A 15,307-nucleotide genomic window follows, 5' to 3' on the forward strand; every position below is an offset into this window, starting at 1 on the left:
TTATGTGCCTGATTCCAATAATCTGCTCATGCTGAGCAGTATCCACCTCTACACGGAGTCCTTCTGATTTCAACAGGACTGCTCGTGGAGTAAGATTTGTTGAATAGTCAAGAGACCAGAATCCGACCCTGTAAATGTGTCTAGTAGAGAGGTCATTGTTCTTGTAGGAGAGGGAATCTAAAAAAACAAAAAACAAAACAAAAAAAACCATGAAAATAAAAAAAAAGATTCATATTATGGGAGCAGATCATCAATGAGCAGAAGCAGACAAAGCTCAATGGGAATCTAGCTGTATGTGCACACCTCCCACACACATCCAGACTACATGGGTTTTGGTTTTTTTTGTAATCATCTAACCAGATTTAAACAAATACAAGTGATGGCAAACCACAAAACAACAAGCCTGCCATACTATATATCATGCAGTCTTATTTCTTAAGTGAAGCCATTTTCCCTTGAGGAGGCAGCCTCCCAGTCAAATACAAGCGGGGAAGAGAGGGAGGCAGATATTTGAAAGTTAAGTTATTTGCTACTAAATGGCAACATTAGGTATATAATGAGTTCTATGAATATTATTTGGCCTGCTCTAATTGTAACACAGTACTCAAATATACTTGAACAGGCAATAGAAGAGTCAAATACTGGTAGAGACTTTAGTATAGCTATGTAAAAAGCTACCTTTTTCCACTTCATAGATATTGTACAGGGTCACAATTTGCAAGTTCTATTCACGCAGAATTTCACCATTTCTGCCAATGCACATGGCTTTTCTATGGCTAGTACTGAAGATGATTTTATCTCTTTTATCTTTGGATAAGACCACCATTTTGGCAACTTTTTCCCCTCCAAACCCAACATGGAAGGCATTTGTTTGTCTGTACAAACTACTTTTTGTAGTAAACTTGGAATCAAAACACATTCACCCACCCCCAATCAAATGGGAAGTGTCACCTGGCCACAAAACCCATGAGTTCTGCAAGTGAGGATAGTCATTTTACCTGGGTCTAGCCCTAAATCTATTTTGGTGATCACCCTATTTTTAATGAAATCAGAGCTCAAGGTGGTCAGGAAAGGGTAGACTTTTAGGGGAAAATTTTAACTTTTCCGTAGAAAAAACAAAAAAGAGAGTTAGATTTTTGGCCTTTATTTAACTTTATTTGTGTTGTTTTAGCCATTTGTTCAACCACCTTCTGGCTATGCCGTCAGTGGCACATTTACCTCCTCAACTTAGCTAGCACCAAACTTCAAGAAGGACAACGGTTCCCTCCCTGGGTTGGCAGACTGACATCTTAATAGCATGGTAGGACCTACTGGAGAATACACTCCGCAATCATTGTTGTCAGACAAGCCAGGGTCACTGCTGCGCCGCTTTGAGGTCTGGGGATTTCCATCCATGACCGAGTCCCCAGTGAAGTGATCAGACAGCAAAGTGGAGTGCAGGATGTCATTGTTGAAAACAGGTATAATAAAATGCAGTGGGCCGGGCATATAGCTAAGCTCACTGACAATCGATGGACTGCAGCCGTCACCGAGTGGTACCCACGGGAACTGAAACAACCACTCAGCTGACCTCCAAAGAAATTGGAAGATTTTATTCTGAAAAGGCATGGACACACATGGAGAACGAAGGCCAGGACAGGAGCAGAATGGAAAATCTGTTGTGATTGGCGCAATCTATATGAGGGCTGAAGGACCAATCAAAGTAATCACAGTGATTTAGCCTTCTGCCATGTTGAATGGCTAGAGAGGGGAGAAAGTACCTGAGATAGTAAAAAAGGTTTTAAACAAAACTGCAGTGATCAAGTTGAAATTTTCCTCAGACACTCTTTTTGCAAGAATTTCATTTCGCCAAATACCAAGTTTTCTATCAAAAGACTGCCTTGACAGAAGATCTTCAGATCCACATTATTTAGATACTCGGCTAGTGTAAATGGACAAAGTTCATTCACCCCAACAGAACATCTGGTCCAATTACAATGTTGTAAATAGCGCAACTAAAGTATCAGAGTGGACTCAGATCCCACAGGACCAAAATCTGTCCACTCCCCATTATTCAATTAAGGTTGTACAGTGTAAGTAAGAACAGAAATAGGTCCCAAATCTCCAAGGAAGCATGCACTCTTCCAGTTCCTCAGTGAAAATACATACGTTATTCTCCTTTATTAAATCTGTTTTATTTTAAATGACTAGGACTTGGGTGTTTTTAAATAAAAAGTTATAAATGCTTTCGAGAACCTAGCCATACCATGTCTTTCCAATTGATTACTTAAGAGAGAGTGCAAGAGGCAACAGGGAAGTGGGAACATCTGAACTCGGATCTTTACTCTTTTAGGTTTATTGGTCTCAGTAATAATGATTTTTACTGAACTGCTATCAAAGATGTGTTTCCAAGAAGAGAACATAAAAATTGCTACTTTTATGGGAAATAACATTGCCCAGCCTAATAAAGACATATCCTGAAGGAGAGGGCAACCTTCACAATGCATTTCTTAAAACTTAAGTGTCTTCTGCACTAGACATTTCTGGCTGGGAGAATTAGTGTGAACAAGAAGAAATTTAAAAGAGCTATCAACAAATCTGGGTCAGAACCCAGAGGCAGACTGATTCATAAATGGGTGTCTCTCGGTTAGCTCAAATGATAATTTAAATACGGGATGTTGTAATACCCATGGTAAGCTCATGGGTATACCAGTCAAACCTGTGTATGCCAAAACTCTGATTTTCAATTAAACTAATACTAGGGGTTTCTGTTTGCTTTCAACGTTTAAACATTCCATTAAAAAGCAGCACATATTCTTTGCTTTAGGGGCTTAATGTATTCTAAAGTTACAGTTTACAGATACACTATTCCGGAAACCTTCCTTTACCCAATTAGCAAGCTGGTTGAGAGATCCAAGGGACTCAGATCTCAAACTGAAAAGTTTTTTGTTCAGTTACAGTGGTTAGCTTTCTTTGTCTCCCTACCCTCTCACCCCCTCATTTTCAGAGACATCCATGGTACCCATTGGGTTAGTGTGTTTTACTGTTAGAGTAATATGATGGATACAACCCTGGCTTGGTAGCCTTGACTCTAACTCAAGCTGTAGCTCACACTTTCAGCTCTGGATGTTCACTGTTCAGTCCCTGATGTGTTGGCCAAGACAACAACCATCGCATCTGCACTTCCTGGTTCTGGTTGAGAACAATAGTGGAAATGCCAGGATATCACATGAAAAGTGGGTCTTGTGACTACATTGTGTTTTAAAAATACCTTTCCCATGCAATGTGAGATAATTAAGATCTCCTGGACCTTCTAAGGTTAGCTGAATAAAAAAAATGAAAACTAGACCTGGCTGAAAAAATTTCTGTGAAGTACAGCACAGCCCCATTTCTCCCATCTAACTGGGACCCAGCCAGATCAGATAATCAGGCAAAGAGTTTTCTGTCTGTTATTTTAAGATGCAGAGTTGCTTTTAAACTAGCTGACCCCTCCCGGAAAAACACTAACACATAGCCCCCTTCTTTATTTACAGGGCACAAGAACCATTACTTCTAGTAAAGAGTACCAGTTTTTAAAAATAAAAGTGATCCTTTTAAGTTGCAACAGCAGCAATCCTTTACTATTTTTGTGTTGCCTGAGTTTATCATTTCTGCATTTTTAAAAACTGGTACTGTACTCTTTACTAGAAGAAATACTTCATGTATACTGTAAATAAAGAAGGAGGCTATGTTTTAATACTTTGTAATGATCCTGTGCACGCACTGGTTGTTCGGTTAATATGGAGAGCCGGATAATCAGCATTCTACTGTATTTTTTCATTGGAATTTGCCAATTCGCTAAAAATCTAAATATTCCAGAGACATTTCCATTTAAAATGAAGCACCAGTAGAACCCCCATGGACCTTGACCTAGTTTCCACCAACTCACCTGCCCAGCTCACCAGCAGCCTGGGTTCCTGGAACCTTAGCAACCTAGATTTTACAGTTCAAGGGCAGCCCACAAGGTGGACTCCCTCACAGTCAAGAATCCCAGAGTTTCTAGGGTCTATGACTCTGGGGCAGCCTGGGTGGTGAACGTCTCTGGAGTCAGACGTCCACTGCTTTTCATGGAGAATTTTGAAGTTTTGATCCAAATAGGAATGAAATCAAGTTTCAAAAATATCAAAATCCTCACTGACGTGGATACATCTTTCTCTTCCCAGCGCTAAACAACTACACAGGACCTGTAGATTTTTTTTTTTAAGAACATATTTTTCTTCCAGTTAGCTATGACTTCACTGAGAGTGTTTTCAATATTTCATTCTTGAAGGGTTAATGTCTAGCTATTCCACCTGGAAGCAGGCAGGGCACACCCTGACTGTTTCCTAGAAGCAATGCACACATTGCTCTATCCAAGGACAAGGGCTAGATATGAACCCTGAGAACTTGATTGTTTGGACAGCAACTGTGGGAGGTTTCTTTAGCCTGGGCTCAAGGCCTGAGAACCAGGATTGTAGTAGATAGAGGATGGTAACTAAGCATATGAATCAACGTCATACATTCCTTTGTGTAGCAGTGTGTAATGCTTAGGGGGAGAAATATAATAAAAGGAGAAGGTGGAAGGCAGGGGGGGCAGAACAGCCCATCTCCGCTGACCAGCCTGTTTGCTTGCATAAAGCTGTGTTCTGTCTGATCACTGAACCGCAACAACTGGCGCCCAAACGTGGGGCCCTCAGCACTCACCTCGCCCGGCAAGGGTTTCAGACGCGTCACTCATCCACTTCGTGGATCCCGGTGAGTATTTTTCATTGTGGTAAGTATGGGAAGCTCCCTCTCTGCTTTGCAAGTGCAACACCGTAATGAGCTGCAGTATTTGCTGCGTAAGGCTCAGCATGACTGCCCGGCTCGAGAACTCACTCTCCTGCTACAGGAGGTGCGTGCCAAGTGCCCGTGGTATCCTGAAGCTGGAAGCCTTAAGCTAGCGGACTGGGAGCGATTGGGCCAGACATTGCACAAAGAGCCTCGGGCACCCGTGCAGGCTTTACATGCCTGGCACCTCTGCCGCGACGTGGTACAGCGTGTCGCCTCGGACAGACCCTCCCTCGCGAGGCTGGTGCTCTCGCCGCCCCCGTCCGCCCCTGCAGCCATCCCCCCTCCTGGCGATGCGACACAGCAGGTCGCCTCGGAAAGGCCCTCTCCAGCCCCAACAGAGGAGCTGCCGATCCTGCCACCCCCGTCCGCTCCTGCAGCCATCCCTCCCCCTGCTTCGCCCCCAGTGCCTCTATTACCACCGCCTCCCTGGCCTTCCCCACCGGAGCCGGTGTGTGATCACCCTCCCCCCATGGGGCCCCCCGGAGAGTCATCTGCATCTGCTCAGAAGCTTTCGCTGGTGCAACAAATGGTTCACGCAGCGAAAGCTCGATCAGATCTTACAGCAGAGGAGCTGGCTGATCTGGTCTCCGTTTGCCCGGTGACCTGGCAGAATGATGACCAGGGCAACCCCGTGGGCACCTGGACCACTCTGCCATACTCGGTGGTTAGAGAGGTAAAGAAAGCAATTCGTGAATTTGGCCTGACTAGCACCTTTGTGCGTGGTCTCATTGAAGGGATGGGTGCTGGGTACTCCCTAATCCCTGAGGATTGGAAAACGCTGCTGCGCATGATGTTGTCACCCAGTCAGTATGTTATTTGGCTTAGTGAGTATCGGCAGATGGCAGAACGCCAAGCCCAGGTATATAGAGAGCAAGGTATCATTTATGAGCATTTGGCAGGGGAGGGCCAGTTTGCTACTATTGGGATGCAGTCTCAACTCCCTCAGGCCGTCTTCCCCATTATTTCCACCTGTGCCCAGCATGCCTTCAAGAAGGTCCCGGATTCAGACAAGCCTACCAAAAGCTTTGTCAGTATCCGTCAGGGTGCCTTAGAGTCCTTTTTGGATTTTACCAACAGATTGCAGGAGGACACTGACTTTCAGCTGCCAGGGGAGGTCTGTGCCATACCTACACAGGTGATGGGACCTCTCCCTGCCGGCTTTGTAGGTCTTGTTCTCCCTCGCTCACATGCTGGGAAACAGGGCTTTTTTGTCATTCCAGGGGTCATTGATGCTGATTACACTGGCATTATTAAGGTTCAGGTGTGGACTCATCTTCCACAGTCACTCCTGCGTGGACGGTCAATTGCACAATTGATTTTAGTCCCCTATCAGGTGCCAGCTGCCGAGGATCGAACTCGGGGCGGAGGAGGCTTTGGATCTACGTTGTCTCACTCGCCGTCTCACAGCGTTCAGAATTGGCTGCTGTTATTTTGGCCTTTCAACTTTTTGCTGATTGTCCCTTTAATTTAATTGTGGATACCCATTATGTTTATTAGGTAATTGCTTATTTACCCCTTGCCCTCATTACCCCTCAGGTTGATGCAGATCTCCTTCGCCTGTTTTTGTCTTTACAGCGTCTTCTTGCCACTCGTCATTTCCCTTACTTTGTTGCTCATATTCGCAGTCATACCCCTCTGCCTGGGCCACTCACTGAGGGCAATGCATGCGCCGATCGCGCGTTGCGTGGTCAGGTAAATTCCCTTTTTTCTGACCCCATTGAAAGCCATGCCTTTTTTCATCAGTCTGCCTCTGTTTTGGCCCGGCAGTTTCACATTCCTGCTGATCATGCACGTTCCATTGTTCGTTCCTGCCCCCACTGTGCTGCTGCTGCTCCTACTTTTTCTTATGCCGTTAACCCCCGAGGTACCGCAGCAAATCAGCTGTGGCAAATGGATGTTACTCATGTACCACAATTCCGCCCCTATTCATTTTTACATGTTTCCGTTGATACTTATTCAGGCTTCCTTTGGGCAACCCCACAACGTGGGGAAGCCACTAACAAAGTTATTCACCATTTGCTGGCCTGCTTTTCTGTTATGGGTCGCCCTTGCCAAATTAAAACAGATAATGCCCCAGCCTACTGCTCTGCAGCCCTCTCCACCTTTTGTGCCCGCTGGGACGTCCGTCTTAAACACGGAATCCCTTATAATTCCACGGGCCAAGCCATTGTTGAACGTGCCAATCGCACACTCAAAACCTTGCTAGATAAACAATTAAAACAAGGGGAGCTGCGTCTCCGAACCTTAGGAGACATTCAACAACAGATGTATATTCTCTTGTTTACTTTAAATAATTTAACACTGAATGCAGATCAGCAGACCCCTGCGGATCGGCATTTTCACAAATCTGAGGTACTGGAAAGACCGCGTGTCTTTTACCGTCAGCTGCCCGATCCACAGTGGCTGGGCCCAGCACCTCTAATCACTTGGGGTCGGGGATATGCTGCTGTGTCTCTCCCTGCAGGACCGTTGTGGGTTCCAGCCCGGTGCGTGCGACCAGCACTTAAACAACATGGCATGGCACCAGGGGCTGTCGAATCCCATACCAGAGTTTCAGCTGACCTTGGAGGAGACCGCGTTGCCCCCCGAGTCGACAACGGCGGGACGGAAACGGAGGAGGCGTAACGTCCCAAGCCAGCCCGTGACATGGGGAGCAGTAAAAGCATTGGTCGCCACGGCTCAACGAAAACTGGCAGCAGATTCAGCAGCCAGAAACTCCTAAGACTTTTTTTGTGGCGATTCTCGCCCAAATCACTGCTAATTCTGTGATGATTGTGTGCCTTTTGTGCCTGCTATTTCCTGTAGGGGTTGGCTCGGAAGCGCCTCCCCCGTTACAAGCCCGAAGGAGAATAAGACACTGTTCTCTGCTTATGCTAATCTTTCCTCCCAGTACTCTAGCATGGCTAATTGGGACCCGGCCAACTATATTCTGCCTCGCACGGCTATATCCCTTCACACACCGTACCCGGCCGGGGCTCACAATGTCACCTGTGCGCGTGTAGTTAACTGCACTAGTACAAAAGTGCCATTGGGCTGTCAAAAAATTTCTCAATCCCTTTTAAATTGTTCCCATGCTGTTAATGTTTCATATAATTATGGCCATATCATCCTACCATCAGGATGGGTTTTTACTTGTGGTTCATGCACCTTTAATTATATTCCTGCAAATTTAAGTGATGGCACCCTTTGCTGTCTTAGTAGAATGATACTTATATTGCCTTTTGCTGGTTACAATTGTAGTAAAAGAAGTGTACCCCTTTTAGATGATTATATTGCAGATGTTAAGTTTTTGGTTATTTTGTGTTTGTAATCATTGGGCTTATTTTTTGTTGTTGCTGTGTACAATGTATTCCTTCCTTGTTAAGACTTTGTGAAATTTTGCCCTGGAAAGCTCCCCAGGTTATGTCCTTGTCTGTCTGGGAGTTAAATAGCATGTCAAAACAAATTGGCGGCTACCATGAGATGGCCAACTTCAATAAACAAAAAAGGGGAGATGAAGGGTTAATGTCTAGCTATTCCACCTGGAAGCAGGCGGGGCACACCCTGACTGTTTCCTAGAAGCAATGCACACATTGCTCTATCCAAGGACAAGGGCTAGATATGAACCCTGAGAACTTGATTGTTTGGACAGCAACTGTGGGAGGTTTCTTTAGCCTGGGCTCAAGGCCTGAGAACCAGGATTGTAGTAGATAGAGGATGGTAACTAAGCATATGAATCAACGTCATACATTCCTTTGTGTAGCAGTGTGTAATGCTTAGGGGGAGAAATATAATAAAAGGAGAAGGTGGAAGGCAGGGGGGGCAGAACAGCCCATCTCCGCTGACCAGCCTGTTTGCTTGCATAAAGCTGTGTTCTGTCTGATCACTGAACCGCAACACATTCTCATATTTGTCATGGAGGAGAAAAGCTTAAGCAGCCTACACTTTATGGATAGCGGAGTTATTCACACTATATGGCAGAGGTGTAGTATTCAGATCACAGCTATTCCTTCATCCACTTGATCTGCTGCTGACAAATAGCACATGGGCTACGACTGGCACAGATTCAGCCCTGCCTAACAGTCATCAATAGAGTCGGTTATCCTGATGAGCCTGTTGGGGAAAATGGGATCTTTGTGGAAAAGGTTCCTGATGGACCTATGTAAGGTGGGACAGGTTAATTGATATTCAGTCTTGGGGTCTGAATAGCTTCCAAACAGTGCAACCCTTCAGCATGAATATCAGAACCCAAATAAGAAGCTACTTGCCTATCACTAAACTAAATGTGTGTGTATATAGCCACTGGCATTGTCTAATACCTTATTTCCATGGACTTTGGGAATCTAAGGCCAGAAGGGACCATTGTGATCATCTAGTCTGACCTCCTGTAGAACACAGGCCAGAGAACTTTCCCCAAATAATTATTAGAGAATATCTTTAGGAAAACATCCTAACTTGATTTAAAAATTGCCAGTGATGGACAGTCCACCAGAACCTTTGGTAAATTGTTGCAATGGTTAACTACTCTCACCGTTAAAAAATGTACACCTTATTTCCAGTCTGAGTTTGTCTAGCTTTAACTTCCAGCCATTGTATTGTGTTACACTTTTCTCTGCTACACTGAAGAGCCAATTATTAAATATTTGTTCTGCATGTAGATACTTATAGACTGTAATTAAGTCACCCCGTAAGCTAAACGGACTCAAATAGCAGGTTAACAAAGAGCTCTATCACTATAAAGACATGTTTTCATTCTTTAAACATCCTTGTGACTTTTTGGAACCCTCTCCAATTTATCAGCAGCCTCCTTGAATTGTGGGCACCAGAACTAGACACAGTACTCTAGCTGCAGTTGCAACAGTGCCAAATGTAAAATAACCTCTCTGTTCCTACTTGAGATTCCCTGGGTATGCATCCCAGAATAGCTTTAGCTCTTTTGGCCTAAGTGTCACACTAGGAGTTAACGTTCAGCTCATTATCCATCACCAAATCTTTTCCAGAGTCATTGCTTCCCAAGATATAACCCCTCGTCCTGTAAGTATGGCCTACATTCTTTGTTCTTAGATGTATGCACTTACATTTAGCTGTATTAAAATGTATATTGTTTGCTTGCACCCAGTGACCCAGATCATTCTGAATCCGTGACCTGTCTTCTTTGTCATTGACACAAATTGGACTGGTCATCTCTAAACTTTATCAGGGATGATTTTATGTTTTCCTCCAAGTCACTGATAAAAATATTAAATTGCATAGGGCCATGCACTAATCACTGCAAGAATCCACTGGAAACATCCACTCAATTACAACTACATTTTGAGACCTATTAGCCAGTTTTAATCCAGTATTACATTGGCATTATTGACTGATAAAGTTCACTTTCCAGTTGGTATTTAGAACTTTGTTTGCATGTGGTATGTTGGATGAGTATCAAAGAGACTATTACATGGGACTATAGATAGTGACACACTGCAGTGTGCTCTCAATTCCTCAGAGTGGGGAAATTTAAGGGAGTATACTGGGTCATGATAAAAGCTGATAGTTTTCAACTTGCACTTAAGGCTATATCTGCAACTTACATGCTTCATGTAACCTCTATAACTCACATCGTTATGCAAGTTCTGCTTTGGGACCCAATTTTGCACAAGTGATTTACTCATAGAATCCACGGTCACCACATGCTCAGTTTCCCCATCTAACGTCTCTCAGTTTCCCCTTGCTTTTGTGTAGATGGGGTTTAGCCCACTGGCCAAACCATAATTCCTCCTCTCCCAGGAACAAACAATGGAGCCAAAACAAAAGACACATTCCTACAGCACACCCCAGACTGAGAAGTCCTTTTACCCGGGGTATAGGGGAGAGAAGGGTCTTCCCTCTCTCAAAATGCCCACCTGTATCCCTAAACAAAGATGAAGTGACAACATTGGACCTTAAGCCCACATCTGTACTGCATTCCCCAACGCTTCTTTCACTTGTTTCACCCTCCCCCAATCCTTCTAGATCCTCCCTTCTCCCACAGCCTGTTCTGAACTCTTCTGGGTCGAGAGCTCTACACCAGGTCTGGCCTCTCCCGAGATAAAGCTTCTTCTTATATACCCTAGAACTCTTTCCCGGGAGGCCTAGAAGCAGCCAACAATTCCTAGATTCCCTTTGGAAACTACATTCCTGGAATTCCTCTGTTCCATGCTTAACTGGAACTGGTCTGTACTTGGCCAATAACCGCTCTTAGGACATGTCTGAGGGACAGTACTTTAAGCGGTTAAGCTTTCCAGGAAGTCTGGTGAAGGGTTGTTTCAGAAGCTCATGTTGAGTTATATCAAGGCAGTTGGGGAACTGCATCGCTGAAGAAGATCTCTGTCAGACACCCTGGGCCCAGAGCAATTACTGAATACCACAATGTCTACACTAGGAGGAGAAAAAATTCTATATTTTTTTGCAGACACTAACACTACAGCTTGTCGACTGGTTAAGATAAACGCCAGCACTAGGTATTTACCATGTGCCGAAAAATGTCTTTTCTTCTAATGAAGACAAGGTCTGAGAGGACAAGCATATGTTATATGTGGGTGGAATAAAATCACTTCCTCTAGGAAAGTCAATATGCAGCAAAATTAGCTTTTACATGGCATCTACTCACTTTCTTTGGGGGGGGGGGGGGCAGCACACTTGAAAAATTAACTAGCTTGGACATATTTCCTTGAAGTAGTGACACCAAATAAAGCAGGCAGAATAAATTATGTTACTCAGCACAGAGCAGGGCAAAAGGACCAAAACAAAAATAAAAACCCCCACAGTCCAAACTTACCTGATATGTTATAGCTACTTACAAGTAAGGCCTCTCCCCCCTCTGTGGTTTTATACACGTAATACTGGTCACATTTGGTCAACTAATCATTTCCAAGCTCCACGCTCAGACATCATAGCATAAAAATGGAAGTGTGTTTTTAGTTTTCAGAGCATATGAAAAAATTAGATTGTTGGTGAGACACTTTTGGTGGCTAACTTTCATTTTTAATCACTCCTCTTATGCTAAAATAATTTCTATTATCTTTCATTCTGTAAGACAGATACAGTGGGGACTTTTTAATCAAGAACTGGCCTTATATCAGAACCACTGCTCCTCTGGGTTCTGTCATCACTGACCCGGAGTAATACAATTGTTTTCATTCATATGCAGTCAAGGAAACAGAAGCACTTGGAGGAACTGAAAGCACCAATTCTACATTGTTATTTATACAGCAATTTTTCTTTTTACTGTAAATCTTGATTTAACAGTTACAGTATAAAAATGTAAGTTTAATTAAATGCTTTGATGGGCCAGTGTCAACTCTGGACAGCTATAAGCAGTAGAAATGGCAGGTACCACTAAAATTTCAACAGATAACAGGAACTGTCATACCATGGGTATGACATACTAGGGGAAAATTAATAGAAAAAAATATTGGCTTTCTATAGGAGTTAAAAGTCAAGAGGAAGAGAGATAAGCAGTTTAGTATCTGTCCATTACCTATGTTCTAGTGAGAGTGCAGAATGTTGTTTGAGCCATTGGTAAGTTGTTTGAAAGTAACCCTCTCCTGTAAATGTCACTTCTCTATTGCAAAATTCACATCATTTATTGCTAATAGCTTTGTAAGCTGGAAGTAAATGCCTTTCATTTGTACTGCCCTGGCTGTTTCATATTTTATTTCTTCATTCAGGTATTTAAATGATCATATATATGCATTAACACATATTTAGAGGCAATGCTTTGTTTCACCTCATCCAGCTGTGTCAGACAATCATTTCTAGGAAGGATTGTCAGAGTGAATAATACTCACCTGCTTGCAGACTTGTGAGTTAAGTGAGAACATAATTCAGGTCAATGGAGACACCCAAATGGAGAAAGATATCTTTAGGCAGCAAAACATGGAATTAAAAACGAAACTAGAAAAGTTTGAAGGGAGAGATAGCAGGGTATCATGTAGAGATAGATATGGAAAAATAAAAACTCACTGATCCATCTCTACAACCAACCTGAATCTAATATCTTATGATTCTGAATTGTTTTTGGCTCTCTTTTCACTTTCCATTTCTAATCAGGATTGAAACTGGAAATGCTAAGATAGAATACAATTCCTCTTGGAAGTCTAGCAAGGTTTCCAGGAAAGTTTGACAGAATAAAAAGTCTGTCTATTTCAAATAAAGATGTCCCATAAGCATCTGAACTTCTGGATCCAAAACCAAATCTGAATTTCAAGGCCACGACTTTCAAAACTGGGTGCCTATGCTCCTATGTCCATACACTTCGGTGGCTACACTGCATTTGAAGTTCAGGATTATTTTGGGTGTTCCTGGCAAAGCTACCTCCCACCACCTCAAAAGGGAACGGTATTACCTCCTCATTCTTAGACCCACTATCATCAGCACTTCCATCTCAGAACAGACTTAACATAGCTACCGCTCCCGTTGTTGTATTTGACATTAGATAGATGCCTATGACGAACCTGCCTCGTACCCCTACCCACTCCCTCCGACAGAACCCTCCTACTTCCTGAGTATGGAGTCGTGGGATAAACTATTACACTTATTCTTGTAGCTGTATATCTTCTATACAGATGCTCCCTGGGTTACGCAAGACCCAACTTACAGAAATTCACACTTACGGAAAAAGTTCCATAGGCCAGAAATAGGATTTTCGAGTTGTGGAAATTTTTGCGTAACGTACGGGTATACGTTTCGGACTTAGGCAAAATTCGAGTTATGCAAGGCTTTCGGGAATGGAATGTTTGCATAAGTTGGTGGGGGAGGGGGCGCGCACATCTGTACACTACCTTGTGAGATATATCAGCCTAGAACCATTACAGACACCACATTTTATAAGCCATTACCACGTTAAGCCTGAACGTTGCATTTTAGACTGAAATTATGCAAACTTTAACTCAGTTAGTGCTATTTATACCTTAACATAAAAACTAATGGAATAATTAAATTATTAATAAGACACTTACATAATTACATATGTTTATAGGAAGCAGCAATACGACCGAGAGCTATGAACTTGTCGTCTCTTACAAGCTAAGGTCCCAGACTCACAAAGGCGCATCTGTTCAGGAAGGGCACTTAAGCAGGTCTTTCACTTTGGATTTTTCACACCCATGACTGATGTCGCTGTGTCAACATAAAAGTTAAGCACAGACCAACCCTAAGTCTATTGTGAACTTCTGTATGTAACCTGAGAACCTTAACTGAAAAAGTTTCCTGACCATTAGTGCTTAACTTTTCAGCATTAATAAAGTATTTGTGAAGGGTGGTGGGGGAAAATGCAGGACAAATTTTCAGCCTTACTGCACATTAACAAAGGTGGGGCTTTTTAAACACCCGTAGGCATTTGTTAATAACTACAGCTAAGAGGACCAGTTTATATAAGAAGTGATATTGCAAACCAGAGGCCAGATTCTCTACCATGCTGAGTTTTGTGAAGCCACTTTTACCAGCGCAAAGGTAGTGCAACATGGGTGTAAAATGCTGCCAAGTCAGAATGCTAGTGTTTTACATCCACTTTGCACACCCTTGGCCCTGTAGCCAATAGCCAGCTGCTAGGCACTCTGAATACAATAGCTACAAATTAACTTCCTCAGTTTGTACTTTACTCCTCTAAGCAACAGAATGACCAATGGATAATACAAGGGAAGTATACACCAAAGACCTAAATTGTTGAATGAATAAAGACAGAGAAAAGTGAGCAGATGTTTTATTAACTCTACCAAAAACAAAAAATACATTAACACACTGGACACAGTTTATCATGAAACAGCTGAAATAAAAGGACAATGGACAAATATTGGGACTGTGACACAGTGACCATAAATGTAATATACCTGCTATAAAAGGTCCCCCATTAGTAGATCAGATCAGGTTGGTCAGTCAAGAGATCTAGAAATATATTAGATCAGATCCTTAGCTGATGCTCATCAGTGTAGCTCCATTTAAAAAGTATTTCAGCTCGTATTTGTCCTTATGCACAATTAATGCTGATGAATGCTGAACCATACGGGTCAGATCCTCAATTGCTGATTGACAGCAACTAAGGATCTGGCCCACTGTCTTAAAAAGTTTCAGTATTCACTATCATTAATTGCACTGAAGAGCAATTCTCGAGAGCTAACTACTCAGGTAAGATATTAATACTACAAAAATGGAAGAATCAAGAGGACTAGATATCACCAAGTAGCACTGCACATATGGGGGAATAATCTTATAAACCTTGGATAAATGACAAACCAATACCTGGGGTCAGGGGGAGAATGGGAAGAGTCAGGAAGTCCTTACTGCGCACCATTAACTTGAAAACTAGTCAATTAAAATGAAGCAGTTTCAGTTATTCCACCTACCTCTGAATTTTCCAATTTCTGGGGTTTTACAGTCACATTTTCCACTTTTTAAAAATTGTTTTCTTTCCCTCTTACTGTATCAAAGGGCCATGCAAACAACTGGAGAAATTGACCAACTACCCAGGGGAAAC

General features: G+C 42.9%; 1 protein-coding gene across 1 annotated transcript; it reads left to right on the top strand.

Annotated features, from left to right (window-relative positions):
• Positions 1–4,289: 4,289 nt before the first annotated feature.
• On the top strand, positions 4,290–8,919 carry LOC140911769 (uncharacterized). Its single transcript, XM_073345535.1, has 2 exons — positions 4,290–5,503; positions 7,295–8,919. The coding sequence occupies exons 1-2, from the start codon at positions 4,778–4,780 to the stop codon at positions 7,550–7,552; spliced, it is 984 nt and encodes a 327-aa protein (XP_073201636.1). The 5' UTR covers positions 4,290–4,777; the 3' UTR covers positions 7,553–8,919.
• The last annotated feature ends 6,388 nt before the right edge of the window (positions 8,920–15,307 follow it).

The sequence above is a fragment of the Lepidochelys kempii genome, chromosome 5, assembly GCF_965140265.1.
Source record: "Lepidochelys kempii isolate rLepKem1 chromosome 5, rLepKem1.hap2, whole genome shotgun sequence".
NCBI classification, from domain to species: Eukaryota; Metazoa; Chordata; order Testudines; family Cheloniidae; genus Lepidochelys; species Lepidochelys kempii.

Bases quoted from the DNA above. Each gene is read 5' to 3' on its own strand.
- LOC140911769 (XM_073345535.1), top strand. From the start codon at position 4,778: ATGGGAAGCTCCCTCTCTGCTTTGCAAGTGCAACACCGTAATGAGCTG. The intron at 5,504-7,294 runs GTAAAGAAAGCA...CTCTCCCTGCAG, and splicing joins CATACTCGGTGGTTAGAGAG to GACCGTTGTGGGTTCCAGCC.